The sequence below is a fragment of the Egretta garzetta genome, unplaced genomic scaffold (assembly GCF_000687185.1).
Source record: "Egretta garzetta isolate BGI_Z169 unplaced genomic scaffold, ASM68718v1 scaffold469, whole genome shotgun sequence".
Taxonomy (NCBI): Eukaryota; Metazoa; Chordata; class Aves; order Pelecaniformes; family Ardeidae; genus Egretta; species Egretta garzetta.
Genome location: NW_009260806.1, coordinates 212456 through 229687, shown reverse-complemented (window position 1 = coordinate 229687; position 17232 = coordinate 212456). Strand labels below are relative to the sequence as shown.

General features: G+C 49.9%; 1 protein-coding gene across 3 annotated transcripts in view; it reads right to left on the bottom strand.

Moving 5' to 3' along the window:
• The window catches only part of ARHGEF9 (Cdc42 guanine nucleotide exchange factor 9), a 69633-nt gene that overhangs the window by 46257 nt on the left and 6144 nt on the right, over positions 1 to 17232 (bottom strand). For 2 of the 3 annotated variants that reach the window (XM_009646901.2, XM_035902292.1), the window contains exons 2-3: positions 9381 to 9572; positions 2027 to 2206 (exon numbers count right to left, since the gene is read on the bottom strand). In XM_009646901.2, the coding sequence (XP_009645196.1) occupies positions 2027 to 2206; positions 9381 to 9572 (372 nt within the window). Of the gene's footprint in view, positions 1 to 2026; positions 2207 to 9380; positions 9573 to 10537; positions 10562 to 17232 lie in introns of those variants that run through there. The other variant, XM_009646904.2, reaches the window with a different exon arrangement.

Here is a 17232-nt window from a genome sequence, read left to right as displayed (position 1 = left end):
GATCATGAAGCACCTGGCACGCGTTTAGGAGCGGGGTATATTTGGAAATCTCTTTACCAACCGGGAACCCGAGGCACCAACCACTGTGTGGATTTCCCCAGGACCAGCGAGCCAGAAAACACCAGACTGGAAAAACAAACAACAAAAAACCCCACTCCCACGAGGGCACACCCACCCTCTGCACTGATCTAACAAGTCTTTTTGTGCTAATTTTCTTGGAATCTCCTTTTTCTGCCTTCACTGACCACAGATGGGGCCATGGCAGCTTGTCACTCTTAACTCAGGCTTGATACATCTGGACCACGCGGACAAGGCAGACGAAAGATTACACTGGAAGGGAGAGACAGACGCAAACCGACTGCCCAAGATCACGTATTACAACTGTAGTTGAGCCAGCCCAGATATAAGCCCAGGTGCTGTAGGTCAGCAGCCTGAGATGCTACATTAGGTTGTGGCCAATGCCTTACCAACTATAGAAAGGATAGATTTTTTTTTCAAAACCACACTTGACCAGCAATTCTTACATCTCAGTCCCATAAGGGCCTTTCTGGGAATAGGGGAGCCCGGGTTCTTGCCCATCCCCACAGCTGACCACGAGCCCAGCACTGACACCTCTCTCTTCCTGAAGCAGATGAGGAACAAGACGCTTTCCAGATCCATGGAACAGGATCTTAAAGTCCTCATCCCTCAGTTTCCCCAAATGGCTAAACAGGGATAATTTATCAGGAGTTTATTAGCCAGCTTTCAGCCCTTATCTGATAACAGATAAGTGTCAGGTATTCCTCCGGATAACGGTAGCAATTCTTACTCCTATCACTATAAATGAATTGACAGCACAGTCTCAAGACATGAAGTTTGAGCTACTGATTCTCACCGAGATCTCTTACACCTTTTTAGCACAGAGGTGGAATACGATGCTGCTTTGGAAGCAAGCAGCAGAGATCGCACGCTCTGATAAAAATGAGCAGTGTTAACGCCATCACGCAACTTCTCAAATAGAAACTTGCTTTTCAATTAAAAGACCAATGATGCTTAAGAGATGCTGCGAACCTTTTTAGGGATGCCCTCCTGAAGTTTCATGAATGTCTGTCAGAAATTTCTCTCATGAGAAGCGAACTGGTGCCAGCTCAGCCCTGATGGTAAGTAAGGAGGTAACACAGTACGGGATCTGCGTCCCGCGTTGGAGCCCCTCAAACGTACGCTCTGATACAGCACTTCATTCTCTCTACAGGAAAGCCTAGAACTGCAAGACTATAATTTTCTTGACGTTTCCTGACATATTTACAGCACCGGCCAATTTATCAGCTCCTGTAGTACATGGCTTATGTAACGGAATGATGGGCTGGGCAAAAGCCTCCAGGACTATACCGTCAGCTAAAATGTCCTGTTCAGTGTGCACTCGGCGTGAGCGCGTATCTGCTGCCCTGCTGGCACCCGGGCAGCAAGAAGCACGAGCTGGCACCTCCCCACCCGGCCTGACAGCGCCGCAGGGGAAGGCAACTGAAGCTGCCTGGGTTTTGCATCCCTTGCAAGCGCATCTTGGTGCCACGGCAAACAGCCCAGCCATGTACTCTCCTCTATTTTTTTTTTGTGTAATGCCCAACTAAGGCCTCTTTTTACTTCTCTGGACTCTCTTACCTCTTCCAACCTTCTTGGTCATCCATGACCTGATTAGGATGGCACATGAGTGGGTTTAAGTCACATTCTGAAGAGCAAAAGAAGGTGGGGAGTAGTAAGGGATTTTGTGCCTACATAGCGTGATTAAGGGTGGATGTGAAAAGGTGATGGGATTCAAATGTACTGGGGGGTAGCCAACTACACGCTTCGCTTCAAATTCTCCCTTCTTTATATCTCACGAAGTAAACGCAGGGCCATGGAGTAGTCCCTGATGTGTAACTAGAACAGCACTGAGGCACAAAAGTTATTCTCAGTGGTTCCTGCCTCCTGACTTTTTCTGCTACTCCTCCCCCCGGGTCCTCCAAAACCAACCGCAAAACTCCTAAACAAAACCGCCAAATTAACTTACGTGTTCAAGGAAACACGGTCCAATTTCACTGAGATGGGGGTCCTCGTTGTTGTACTGTTTCTCCAAGTCCCGGACAAAACCCATCTGAAATCTGTAGATATCTTCAATGTTACCAAAGATGATTTTTAGCTGTTCATCACTGAACATATCCCTCCTCTTCCGGCACTGCTTTAAGTAACCCTGTAAGGAGTAAGAAAGAATAATCCAACAAATAACTCAAACACTTAGCCTGAGGCTGCTCCCAGATTATTCTTGAGGAAGGAGAAAGGAAAAAACCAAATCAGAAAATGGCTCTGAAAACAAAATCCCCTTGTTACGACATGACAGTCTCCATCAACTCCTGTCTATGAGGAAGCATGCAAAAAGCAAGACATGCCTTGAAACGCTACGAGTCCTTTTTTTGGGATAGACAACATCTCATTTGCAACCGTTACTCCCATTGCACCCTACAGCAGACCCACAGCGACCACTTAGCAACCCACTCTTGCCAAGGACACACCAGACCCAGCATGCACAGGGCTTCAGGCTGCGTCGGGAGGTGCCGGCGACAGCGTGTGTACAGCGGGTTGGGAGGACAGGGCCCCCAGGGTCCCTCGGCATTTTGCCTGAATCGGTTTTGCAAAGGGAAGGTTCCCCAGAGATCTCAACCAGCACAGCCTGAAACAGCTCTGTCCCTACCTGTGCTGCAGAGAACAGCAAATAGCTCCAAAGAGGTCTGCTACAGGATCGTACCCCTCTTCCTTCAAAAACCACGGCCTCGCAATACCCAATATCCAGGGTCACTCCTACAAACACTGCTGTTTCCATCTCTTCTTCGGTGGCACGTGACATTACAGAGCAAGCTGCGAGGGGCTGTTTGCTCATATGCCCACTCTGATTTGCCACGGTAATCAGGACAAGGAAGCCGATAATCATGCTGAGAAATACGCTATTAATGTGTGGTTGCCTGCCCTTGGTCTAGGGAGAGGGTACGGAGGGTGTGACCATCCTAGTGGTTCCGGCACCGAGTGAAATGTTGAAGGAAAACGCTCTTCAAGCATTCCCTGACTTGGGAGGCACCACATGGTTTATCTGCCCCGTCACTCATCTTCCTGAGCCTGAGAGAGAAGCGGAGGGCTGCTGTCCTGTGGGTGCCATGGTGGGGAACCCCAAAGGCAATGCAGGAGGGCGGGTTGGTGTTTTGGCTTGCTGAGCAGGGGAGCCACGGTGGGAGGAGCCCGAGGTGCTGATCAATGCCATCTAGAGGAAAGCAGCGTTGGGTTTACTTTTGCTTTCTATACCCTTCACTCCATTAGCACAAACGTGCAGTTCCAAACAGTGCAAAACAAAGGAGAATTTTTCTCCTCTTTTCTCAACTATGGTTTTTCATTGCTTTTCTTCCTTTTTTAAGTGGGACCAGAGGAAAAGGCTTTATACACTTCTCTGTGCAAACACCAGGCTCCCTTACTGAGTCTACAGGCATTAAAGTTAAATGGAGAAAGAGAGAGGAAGAACTAGGACACAGAGAGTTTAAGGAAATTCTCCAAAATCACAGAATGAATCTGCAGTAGATTTGGAAACATTTCAGATCTCCTGCGTCTCAGTCCAGTGCAATAATAAAAAGATCCTCCTCACTTATCCTTCCTCTGCCCGTGATGCCCATTGTACCGAGCCGAGCTTCGCTGGACATCAGACGAACACAAATCGGGAGGCAAGCACTGCTCTGAAGACCTCCTGACCTAAAAAGACTGAGTGGATCAATGTTCTGGCAAAAAAGGTAACACGCCAAGCTCCGTCTGCCTCCCTGTTTTGCTGACCCTGCCTCAGCCATGAACTCGCCATCCTGGTTTCAGCTGAATCATGAGGACTCCTTCAGACACGCTTGCCTGGAGCCCGTGTGGTCCAGGGGATGGGGTGACATACGGAGGCTCTGGATGCCTGAGCTGAATTTCTGGCTCTGCCACCGACCTGTGTGACATTGAGCAAATCACTTCACCCCCCCGTGCTTTGCCTGTCTGCACGATTTAGACGAGAAACTTTGCAAGGCCAAGTATTGGACGCTATGCTGGCCCAGTCTGGACTGCGGCCTCTTGACTGAAAAGAAATAACAGGGGGGTCATCGTGAGATGACTTTGCCTGCCTTTATTATATAGGAAGAGGAAAAAAATGAAGGGAAAAAACTGCCAAGAGCTCCAGTGGAAGGGCTATATTTGGGAACTCTAGATGCTTAGTCACACAGACAAACCGCCAGCTGGTGACACGCAGCTGCTGGTCCACAATGAGAACTATCGGAACGCTATAATAAACTGTCCTTCAGCCTCACCATGTGGTTCCTGGGAGGGAGAACTTCAAAACAGATGAATGATAAATGCAACTTTGGCCGACCTGGCAAAGAACCAACCTCGGCGATGTCCAGCTTAACTAGAAGGACGCTGTTACCCTGAATTCGCTGGCGTTTTCAGCTGGGAAGCTTGGGTTATGGAATACCTTCTGCATTTACTAAATCTAGGTCTCTCTTCTTGCAGGAGCTCCTTGATGACTCATTTCCCTGGGTTTCCCTCTCTCATTTTTCAAGGCCAGGAGGAATGGGAGCAGGCCGGCTCCCACGTCGCAGGGCAAATAAAAATTCAAACTAGCAAGGAATAATGCGGAACACCTTTCCATGCTGCTTTTCCCGTTTACCCGTTTATCTCAGAAGAGCTTTCAAAAAAAAAAAAAAAAAAGAAAAGAAAAAAGCTGTAGACCTGCCCAGGAGGCCAGGCTCTTTTTGACACCGGCTTTGGTGCTCGCAGCGCTGAATGACTGCCGCAAGCTGTTTGTGTTAGGCCCTTTGCCCCGCCGCACGCTGCAGGCTGCCTGCCAGCCAGCCTCCCCTCTCGCAGCCTGTTCTGTGAAATCAGTCACGGGGTGATTTATGTGAACATCTTTCAGCCCTGGGGTTGCTATTGGCTGGCCCTACCGTCTTGAACATTCCCCGTCCTCCCTGTGCTGCTTCATCGCTTTGCCCGGGTCACGTGTTTCAGAGAAGCTGAAGCAGCACGTTTCTCTACCGGCACCTATAAAACCACAGGGAAAATAAAAGAACGCACGGAGTTCCCAAGCCTCATCCTCTATCCAGCCGGCGCAGTTGGAGGGTTGGTTGCCAGCACAAGCCAGCAAACGGGAGACTGAAGATTTATATATAACATGCAGCAAGAGCCAGCTAGAAGGCTGCTGCGTAGTTTTTCCAGTAAATTTACTTCTGTTACATAAAACAATGTCATCTTCCTTCTGCTCATCCCGTCAGGTTTGCTCAGAGAAGAGATAACTGACTGATGAGCAGATGTTGGAGAGTGTTTTGCTCAATGAATACCTAAAAATAGCTGTCAAACTGTCTCCCTTTAAAGTACTTTTCCATGTAGTCCCTGAAGTATAGGCCAAAGTTGGAAAGTATTTGCGGGAGGTTAAGTGCTAAGTTTTCTCCACCCCAGAGCGGGTTTAGAGGCAAGTCAGGAGAGGTGGCCCATCCATCCATTCATCCTTCTTCTTGTCCAGCCGAGAACAAGGTGAAGGAGAGGATGAGGAGATGATAGCCACTGCCAGCTGTAACTTCAAAGGCAGTTGTGATGATATTCCAGATATTCCCATCTCTGAGCCAGTTTGGGGAAGACACTGTCCTGTAGACCATCCTCAGTTTGGACCAGCACCATCTGAGCTATCAAAAAACAAGAACAGTGCTCACAGCACCCAGGTGAGCGTTGTGCTGATACGCATGTACCACGAAGCCCAAGAACAAAGTTGAGACTGAGAATTGAAAAGGCAAACTAGAGCCAAGTCTGGTCCCAGGCAGCCAGGACTCCACAGGACTTACTCAAATACCAGTCTACAGCAAGTACGGAATGTCGGGCACCATGATGGCACTGGGGCTCACCTAAAATAGAAAAGAAAGTCCTGCGGGAACACAAGCTTGCTCCTCAAAAGGGCAAGAGGCAGCCAGCTCCAAAACAGAAAAATGAGGTGTGCACAAGCAGGCTGTGACAGACAGCTACAACTTGTGCCTTGGGGAATATGTACATGCAGTGCCTATATCCCCACTGATCCAAAGAGCTTCCTGCAAAGCCACCCTCCAGTCCAGCATCCACGGATGAGAAACCAGTCATCCAAAGGGGCCAGCAGCTCCTCAGATGCGATCCTCTGAAGGAGGGCCAGGTTGCTGCCAAGAAGGTTTTCTGCTGCTTCGCTCTGAGCCAGCACAAAAAAGTGGGGTTTATCCATCTCTGAGAATGCGTCGGGCTAACGCTATGAAGCCCAGGTGAAAACTTGTCCCATCGGCTCTGCACAACAGACTCGGCTTGACATGCTAAGATGCAATGAAGATGTCTTCCACACGGCATTCAGAGCTGTCCTGGCACCAAAGCAAAGCTCAGGTAGAATCCAGTCAACGTTATTAAAAAATAACGAAATGAGCAAAATGCAGCACTGGAAGTTGGCTGGCCTTCCTAACATCTCCCAAGCGCCTCACTCTTCCCATCCAGGCTCTGTCACATCTCCCTCTAACACCTCCTTAGATTTAACCTTGTCTTCTTAATCCACATGCTGGTCCAAAGCCTGCTCATTTCTCAAAGCATGGCAAACTGCTCTTTGTAGCCCTCCGGCGTCTCGTTCTTCCACCTGCGCTCCCCGCTGCACGCTCCAGCTCAAACCACCTTTTCTTGGCCCTCTGCTCTCATGGAGGTACCCGTCCTGACCCAGCGCCTCGGCTGCTCTGCCAGCATCCCCGGTGCCACATCACGGACAGACCCTGCGCCCTCCCGCATCCTCCCAGGATGGAATCCCGGGCGCAGGGGGATTTCAAGCCCGGAGATGGCCGTGTGTGTATGTGATGCTTTACAGGACAGTGAGCAGCAATAGTAAGGCTGGCTATTGCTACCCATTACAAAAGCCCAGTTTTCAGTAGCTTATTACCTTTATAAGCTCTAACTGCTAAACCTGAAATTCCTATTGCTGGACATTTCCTTAAGGCTAAATTCTTTTTCCTTTCTTTTCCCCTTGGTGATAATTCGGAATAATGATCCATCCGCTCCTGATAATGCAGACCAGGGCAATCGTCACATTTTACCCCTAATAAAAATCTTCACCGAACTGTTTCAGCCAGCAGCAGTCAAGTCCATCAGACCCTAAAGCAAGGGCCCAACAGCAGCAGAGGTGAGGGCATCCCGGCCTTGCGGTGATGGGGAATTCCCCTCCAAGCCAGCTGCTTCACGCAGGTCTCGGCTTGCGCAGGAAATGTTCATTCTGGTGCTGGCTAGCTTGTGAGCTCCTGACTTGGCAGGACTAGTGCCGTGGGTATTATGAATAATAACAGGGTGTATAATAATATAGCAGCAGGTAGTGGGAATGCATCCTGAAGCAGAAAAGAGCAATTGGAGGGCTCTTAATCACCTAGCAGGGGCTACGGTCCTCCGATAACAACCACACATCTTAAGGTGCCTCACTGGCATTAGGATTTGTTATTCATTATAGCTCACCAACAAGAGCGTAACTACACTCTGCTAAACTCGGTACTAAATCAGGCTCAACCTTCGCCACCCAGCCAGAACTCCTCTCTCATCCCCTCCAATATGTCATATTGCTGCTGTTTGTCCTGACACCTTAAAAATAAAGAGCAAAGGGAAGAGGGGAACTTGCCACTGTCAACAGCACTTCTGCATCTCAGCCCTTGTCTGGTGTCTACTTGTTCTTCGGCACAGATAACACCTCTGCACAAATTCATCCAGCAGTGCTGGGAGGAGCTCGAGCCGGCCCACGTCTCTCCAGCTCCAGCCCCGCTCCTGCTATGCACAAACAGAAACCGTCACGTCATGCTGTGCCGAAACGCCTGGGATGGCTGAGCTGTCCCCCAGCCTTCTCAAGGCAAATGGATTGCTCGGATTAAACCGAGCACAGCGAGGCTCTCTCCAGTGAGGGCCAGCCCATCGTTCTGCCGATGAGAATGCCCATTTCAGTCTTCCTCCTCCTTTAACTGAGACAGCTGAATCATTTCCTGGTGCTCTACCTGGATTTATCCCCTCAATACCATTTTTGCATCAGACGGAGCAAGGCAAGAGCCTTGGGGATCTCTTTCCTATCTGGGACATACCATTAGGTGCTGTAAATCAGCGTTACACCACACATGTCACAGAGGCTATACCCAGCTGTACCTCCCGAGAGTCTGATTTGGCAAAAGCGTGGCGACACGGCTGGGAAATGCAAGTTAAGGTTTATTTAGTTTTTCAACAGAAAAGTGCAAATGCAGGAAAAGAAACAATATGGGGAAAAGTTCCTGCGGTTCTTCCCTTCTTCAACGCAAAGCCCTCTGACTGAAATAGCACAGCAAAATTAAGCTCATTTGTTTCCAAATTGAAATCCCGAGACTCTTCCATGTTTGAAAAGCGTCATCGATGCTTTTTGGATGGCTGCTTTGCCTTGTCAATAGAAAAGGAGCAAGTGGGAAGGGAGGAAGACATTTTTCTAAGCAGTATTCACAAGGGGCTCCAGCACATTGACTCTACAAAGCCTGGGCACAGGCTTGCTAAATCCTGCATAGTCAGAGGGCTGAGCTGAGAGTCATGGACTTTGATTTTAGTGCTAACAAACCTCTGCCTCTTAGCGATAAGTATGTGCTCTACACCCAATGCCCAAGCTGTCCTGCAACACCCTCCGGCACAGCCCCGCGTTGTTCCCAAACACCCAGCACCGCACGCACTGCGCTTTGCGCTTAGCTTGTGGCACTAATTCTGCACGGTGCAGGACAGGGAGGGGTTGTAGGGGTTAATTGCAATATAATGAAGAAGAACCAAGTTGAGTATGCGAGGGGTCAGTCACCAAAATTCATTTGCTTGCCGGTTCCCTTACGCTGGATAAATGTAATGTTCTTCATTTCCCGTGGTGAAAACACTTTGCTCTCAGTCTCACCGTACGAAAAGGCAAACAGGGGCCATCCTGAGCCAGGGGAAATTGTGAACCCAATGTGAAAGACACGGATGAAATAGGTAACTGATTGGTTTAATTACAACCTAATTTCCTCAATCACAAGTTCGAAAGTAGATGGCATTGGGTTTTAATTAAGAGGACTGCTTGAAGGATCTCAACCTCATCATTTTTTCGTCAAAGAGGTATGGAAAAAAGGTCAGAAAATTGTACTTTTAGTTAATACAAACGAAAGGTAATTATCAGATCCAGCAGAAAATTCTCAGAAGTATCAATACTATTGACAGAGGCTGCTCCTCTATTAGACACAGTACTCAAACACACTGCATCTTCTGCCCCCATCACCCAAGGACAAACCCAGTCCTCAGCTCACAACAGCCCATCCCATGTCCTGCTGCCATACCCCAGCGTCACAACCCCCATGTACCTCGCAAATGTCCTTGAGGTGCTTGATGTAGTGGCGCTCCGTGCTCATGATTTCATTGATGACGTTGGCTCTCATCTGGTCTCGGTTCTGAACGGTCCTGCCGAGACAGAGGCAGTCGGCGCTTGGATCCAAATGGCCATTCTGCACATCGCTGGTTCCTTCCTCCACCCCATCTTCTTGGTTTACCCATAGCTGCGAGGAGAAGAGGAGAGAGCAACAGGCTTATTCATAAAAGCATTGGGAAGCCAACGGGTGAAAGTAGGCTGGGTCTTGGCTTGCGTGACTCTGGGAGATACTCCCTCCTCACAGCGATGGCGATGCTCTCGCCAGCGATGCCCCGTGGCGTCCACAGCAGCTTACAGCCCAAACTGTCCCTTTCTACAGTGGGGCAACCAGTCCCAAATGGTTCCCTGCACACTGCCAAGTTCCTCTGGCAAGCAAAGGGATTTCAAGCGTTGACGGTTTTATCCCAAATAGGAGATCACCATGTGAAGGAGTAACTGGACTGTGAACCAAAGCGTACATACGTAAAACAGGCCAACCCAAAGAAAACTGCAGTTGCAGTAGAGCACTGTGCATCCCAGTTCCCGCACACCATCAGCTGGGGTCTGTCCGAAGAGGAAGAAACCTTTGGGAGCAGGGACAAGCCCCTTACAGGTGACCGATTTAAGATATGTCTGGTTCAGAAATCTGAATGAATGTGAAGATCAGCCCAGGCTAACCGGGTTGGGGCTCTGAGTGTTCTGTGAGCTTCCCAGGCCAGGGTTTCTGAACGAGCGCTGATTTTCATATCACAGCAGCTTTCCTCATCATTCCACAGGAGGAGCCCTTCTCGCTCAGGCAAATGCCCTATCTCAGCATCCTGAGACGGTGATCCCTAAACCACACCGAGATCAGACTGGGTCAATGAGTCTCCTAAAACTGGGTGGGGGGGAGCACTGAGGGCAGCTTTGGACAGGGTGCCAAGCACCCCTGGGTACTGAATGCTCTAAATCACAACAAATTGCAAAAAGCAATGAAAAAGGATGGCTGTGCTTTCAGCACGCTGAATTTTCTTTCCATCACCAAATAAAAAACACACATTGAAGCTGTAAACTAAAAGATACAGCTGCCTCGGAGTCGCTGGGTCGTTGAACAAGGCTGTGCTCTGCACACACGGATCCAGCACCTCCTTTTATTACCTGGACCCCAAATAAAACCTGCTGAAAATAACTCTGAGTGACTCAAATTGGGCTCAGCGTAGTTTGTAAGCAAACACTGAATAAAGCTTAAACCAGGCAGAAATACTGCTATCTTACACCGATCTCCCAGTGGTTATGGAAAAGAAGCAACTTTTCTCCTCGGCATTTAAAGCCCCAAATCCTGGCGACTTTCAAAGATAAAAATACATCTACCTGCAACGAGTGAAACCGTCCATAAACCGAGCAGCATATGGAAACCAAACGGCATCAGCAGCCTGACCCTTCAGCCTTCTTTACAGTGTTTATGGTTTTTAATACTTTCCCATTATTCAGCTTAAATTCGGTTTTAAACAGATCGTAAAGGGCAGTGTTCCTGTAAATTAGTAAAGTAAAAAACCCGAAACCTGCCCATGCTCCTTCCCAATATCAGGTTTTGCTAAACCACTGCTTACAGCTCCCACGTTTTGTCAGCCTACAGCGAGTTACAGAGGCCAAGAAGCCGAGATGTTTGAAGAAAGCCCATCTCTCCTCTAGCAGAATATTGATGATGCTGCAAACTTAGGGGATAAAAAAACCCCCGAAGCAATAAAGAGCCAGACTTTTCACCCTGCTCATGGCTGTGCCCTGGGGCTGGGGGCTGCCAGGGACCTACACCAGGGTGCGTAGGGCAGCAATGCCCGTTTAAATGACAAGATGCCCCCTTTGCCAGCAGCAGGGGAGGTCCCACTGGGGGCATCAACCTTGTGCTGAGCGTTGCATAGAGCTGCGGACCCCAGGCCATGCTCACGCTGTGTCCTGGCAGCGCCAGGCACTTTCCAGGGTGGGAAACCCAGGGCAGACCAATTCCCCTAAACAAGAGAGCGGCAGAGCCAGGATGGATCCGGGCATCCTGCCTGCTCTGCCCACACGATCTCCTACCTGTCCCCCACCCTGCATTTCCAGCATGGGGCCTCCTTTTGCATATCAGGAGACCAGAGAGACACGCTGAAGCCTGCCAGGAGGTGAAACGACCCCTCCTGCCACCCCAGCGCTGCTCCCGTTGAATGAAGGAGCCATCCTTGAAGTACAAAGGCTTCATGCCTTCATACCGCCAAGACAGCTGTCCTGGTTTCGGCTGGGATAGAGTTAATTTTCTTCATAGAAGCTAGCATAATGCTGTGTTTTGGATTTAGTACTACAAGACACTGATGTTTTCAGCTGTTGCCAAGTAGTGCTCAGACTACTCAAGGACTTTTTGAGCTTCTCCTGCTCGGCCAGGTGCATAACAAGCTGGGAGGGAGCACAGCCAGGACAGCTGACCCCAACTGACCAAAGAGCTACTCCAGACCATGGAACGTCATGCTAGGGGGGGGTTAGTCGGTTGGTCGGTCGTGGGGAGAGTGATCGCTGCTCGGGGACTGATCGCAGCTCGGGGGGAGTGATCGCGGCCCGGGACGGGCTGGGCATCGGTCGGCGGGTGGTGAGCAATTGCGTTGTGCATCATTCGTTTTGTATATTCTGTATATTCTGTTACCATCCTCATTGTTACTATTATTATTATTTTCTCTTATTAAACTGTTTTTGTCTTGTAGGACAGAGCGGAAGCGAAGCCCCGCGAATACGGCTGTCAGCTCTCGCTTCTTACGTCAGGATGCGCCCCGGGGGGAAGGGGTGCGTCCAGGCACAGAGTGGCCGTGCGGTCCTGCGGCACCGCCAGCACCCAGGGCAGCTCGGCTGTGGTCAAAGCAGGGCTGGTCCTAAGGGCGAGCAGCCCTAGGTGCTGCTGAAGGGCGTTTCAGTGACCCCAGCCAGGTCCAGCTATGCCAGGCTGGACACGGGGAAACCCCTGGGAGATGCGGCGTGCCTGGGAGCGGCTCTGCATGCCTTCCCCGGCTCCTTCCCACAGGATGGAGTTCTCCATCATGGCATCTGCTGCAAGGAGGTCACGTTGTCTCCCAATTGTGGGGCTGCACATAGATCTCTGAAAGAGCTTTCTGTAGGAGTTCCATCAGCAGTGGGAGGCCTGGCTGAGCCCTGGGTCACCGGGAGGGAAAGCACTGAGCTAGTGATCTAACCGCACCCGAAGAGATGGGGACCCAGCGTGCAAAACCTCCCCTAGGCCTTGTGAAACCCATTTCAGAAGAATGTCACTTGTTCAGAGAAGCAACCCAAAAGCCAGTTAGAAACCACACCTCTTGCCAGCAAACCCCACTCTCCGCTCTGGAAGGTTCCAGTTACGGTGAGCAGTTAGAAACCACACCTCTTGCCAGCAAACCCCTCTCCGCTCTGGAAGGTTCCAGTTACAGTGAGATAGAGTCATAGAATAGTTTAGGTTGGAAAAGACCTTTAAGATCATCAAGTCCAACCGTTAACCTAACACTGCCGCTTCGCGTACATGAGCAGTGTTTCATGCTGAAAAATAAACGTCCAAGTGCTGCTTCTGAGTAACGGCCACGCTGGCCTAAGACCTTGGGGGCCACTTTACTTACATCAGTGACAGTGATTTTAGTGGGGGCTCTGCTGTGAAAACCTGGGGCCATCCTCAGAAGAGAACATGGGCTAGACCTGGGAAGGACAGGTCTTCATGGGGAGAGAACTGCACGGGGAGTCCTTTGAGGGACAGGTCCTCATGACAGCTTTACTGGCATTCCGCCCCCAGTATCTGTTCAAAATCAAGCAGGACCAATGTAGGTATCAAACCCTGGTGGCTGAAGTTTAAAATAACTCCCCAGCCTACCTTCCTGCTACTATGACAAGGTATTTTGCAGCTCTCCCATACCCAACTGGAACAGCTTGTTACCAAGTTTCATGACACTCCCGCCAGTTTGGCAAAAAGAGGCTATTTTTAAACCTCTACCTCCTGGAGTCAAGTGATCATGAGAAAAATTTCAATTTTCATTTAAAAAAAGAAAGCAGGAAAGATCTAATCATAATGGTAGGGGGAGGAGGCTTGAAAGCATGAATCCTAAAGGCTTTGAAACTCTAAGGCAAATAGCAAGCTTGCAAACTTTCATGACTTCTGAAAACCTCAGCATTCCGTCTGCCGTCTGTGCACTGCAGGAGCACTCCCTGCTTCCACATCTGGGAATCTCAGGAGTCCTGCTTTTTTCCTTAATGAAATTTTTGCTCCTTCCTAGTAGGATTCATGTTCCCAAAAGGAAAAAAATTACACTTCTAGTCTAGATTACTTCTGCTTTAGATTAAAAACACAGGCAACGATTTTATCGGTAACAGAGGAAGCCAAATGTGCCTTCCACCCCACGCTCCCCAGCCTCAGCTGCTGAAAGGATTAATCCCTCTCTGCTGTTCAAACATTCTTCTGTCTTAACCTCTAAAGCTCTCCGTAATTCAAGCAAGGATCGTTCACCCAGGGGATATTTTGAAGTGTGGACCATGACTCACATAAGGTGAGGTACATGGGCAGCTCTGCTGCTGACCTTGGGCCAATCACTCCGACTGGTGGAGGCTTTCCCCATCTATAAATGGGGATAATCTACCTTACCAATGGCATTTTCCATGAGTGTTTTTGAGGTTGACAGACTTTATGTTGAAGCGGAAGGCACAGGGAAGCTCAAGCATACTTTGAAATATGGACTTCAATGCATCACCGTGGGCTCGCCGCACACTTGAACTCATCCACAAGCAACAGTTTGGCTGGATGGACCTTTGGTCTGATGCAGTATGGCTGCTTTTGCAACGTCAGCTCCCAAATCCTCATGTGCCTGTGTTGAGAAGGAGCTGGGCTGCACTGGGGCAAGGGAAGGCTGCACCCAACATGTTAATTGTGTCCCCTGACCCAAGCCCACCACCCCGAGCCAGATCCTCTCTGCTTTGCTGACCCGCTCACTCGGGCCGCAACGACGCTGTGCTGCAGGCAACAGCGAGGTGAAAGAAGCAAACTGGGGGTGACACTGTTTTTTCCCCAGTAACTTATTAAATGTCATATTTAGTTGATTTAGACAATGCTGCAAAAGTTCCTATTTTAGCCCAGTCCATAGTCACCTGTAAGTAGGGTGTTCGCTATGTTGCAGACGCACGAGACTCTCCCAAAAACGCTCTCCTGCCTGAAATGCTTGACTCCCATTGCTGCGGATAACCCCTGAGATGCCACTAATGGAAAAAGGGCTCGCTCTTCCCCAGCTTTTCCAATGTGTGCTGGACACGAGTGCACAGATGCACCTCCCTCCCAGTGCAAATCTCTCTCTTTTTTTTTATAAAAGAAACTTCAAAACTCTAGTTTTCTCCTAGTTTCACCTCACCTCCCCAGCCCTCCCTGCTCAGGACGGGTGGATGCCACCCCTGTGAGGCTCCGGTGGGGCTTTCACAGAATCCCAGCCTGGCAGGGGTTGGAAGGGACCTCTGGAGCTCACCCAGTGCCACCCCCCTGCCCAAGCAGGCTCACCCAGAGCAGGGGGCACAGGACAGCATCCAGGCGGGCTTTGAATATCTCCAGAGAAGGAGACTCCACAGCCCCCCTGGGCAGCCTGGGCCAGGGCTCGGGCACCCTCCAAGTCAAGAAGTTCTTCCTCACGTTCAGCTGGAACCTCTTCTGCTTCAGTTTGTGCCCATGGCCCCTTGTCCTGGCGCTGGGCACCACTGAGAAGAGTCTGGCTCCGTCCTCGTGACCCCCACCCTTGAGATATTTGTAGGTGTTGATGAGATCCCCTCTCAGTCTTCTCTTCTCCAGGCTGAACAAGCCCAGCTCCCTCAGCCTTCCCGCAGAGCAGAGATAGGACTTCAGTTCCCTGGCAGCTTCTCAGCTCTGCCGCTCGCTTGGATTTCAAGAAGTGTCTCCAGGCTCCTGTCCTGTCCTCCTGAGCCATGAGGGGCTGTGGCGTGGCACAGACGGGGGGGCTGGGATACCAGCCTGAATTAGTGCATCCAATGCCACTTTTTTTTTTTTCATCTAAAGAATAAATAACAACATCTGTTCAGCAATCATCAACAACCCTACAATAATAAACCAGCCTTTGGTACCTTTTTAAAACACCTCTGCAATGCAAAAAAAAGTGTGGGCTCTGAAAGAATATGGCACCGTGTGGGTCTCCCCCACACTGTTAAAAAGGGCCGGCATGCCAAACAACGAACCTGCCCTGAGAGCCATTTCAAACACTTTGTGTTAAGAATTCATTAAAAGAAACCAAGAAAAACTACAGGGAGAAAAAAAAAAAATCAAGTTGCATAATGCAAGTCCTAAGTGATGCTTCACACTGAAAGGCCACCCGACATGTGGAGAAGAACAGGCTTATCATGAGGCTCGCAGTCCTATTTCAATATTCAACCCTAATTAGGCAGTCATGACCAGCTCCTGCATAACACAATAATTTGCAGAGGCAGATAAAAGTAAAATAGTCAAATAAAAAAAAAGCCCCTTTTGCCTAAGGACCTGGTTCTGGGAGCCGGAGCGAGCTGATCATTTCATCGTGCTAGTTAATATTACATGTGATTTATATAAAATCTGTAGAAATGTGATTTATCAATTTGCAGCTACACCCAAATGGTGCATAAAACCACCAAATGGCACCCTTCCAACATTAGCTGACCTATAATTACTATATATTTAGACTGCTGAATGCATACACTGTATATAGAGGATATTTTACTTGAATAGGCGCTGAGGGCTGATCGTCTCATCGTAACCAGAAAGCATGATAAAACAAACATTTCACCAGCCATCTGGATTATTAATCTCCTTCCACTGGATATTCACAAGGACAAAACTAGCAGGGAATGTGCCATCCTGGATTCTAGCTCTCAATTAAATAACGCGGCAGATTAATGACGCAGGCAGATCCTTCCAGGGTGCCGCTGCCGTGCCACTGAATCTCCGCTCACCAGTGACTTTATAACCAATACCAGTGCGAGCAGCACAACTTTACCAAAATCTGGTACCAAACAGAGGTACTGCACTGTCGTTAGCCCTGCAAGGGAGCGCAGGAGACTGCAATAACCCTGCAGAAACACGCCGCAGCCCGGACCCTCGGGATTATTTCAGCCACCTCGCCACGCTGCCCCGCTCAGCACCGCTGCCCCGCGAGCTGCAGGGTTTGCCCCCGCTCCCTTCCTCCCGGAGCTGGTGGGCAGCTCGTGCTGCGCCCTTCTTCTCACCCACCCGTGCTGTATTACGTGCAGGCTCTCTCGGCCTCTGTGCTGGATTAAAAAGATCACTTGCTTATTTGCAATAAAGCAGGGCTCACGGTGCAGAGCTTTGCATAAGTAAAACACCACCGGTCTCTGCGTGTCAATCCAGCGATCCGGGCACAGCCTCCCCCTGCCCTCGGGAGGAAGCACAGACTGTCCCAGGCTCTACAAATGCCCAGAAGCTGATGTTTCTCCCTTCCCTGCCATCAGAGAGGCAGTGAGGCCCTGGCACGAGGCACGGGGACGCTGCCCTGTCCCAGCCGCTGCCCCGGCCAGCCCCATCCTCGCTGCCCTTCTGCGGGCCGGCTGCAGGCACAGGGGAAGTGCGGGACTGTGCCTGGGATGCTGTTCGCTGGGAAGCACAGACTATCTTCCCCCTGTATCCTTTGCCAGGATGAGGAATAGGACATTTGGCCATAGAAGGAAGGGCTGTTGAAGCAAGTTTTTTTTCCCCTTCTGTGGTCTTACCACTCTTTTCTCCCACAGCCTGAATTTTTCCTTCTGTAATCTGGCCTCAGCCTCACCGTCCTTTGCTTCCCTCCAGTTCACAA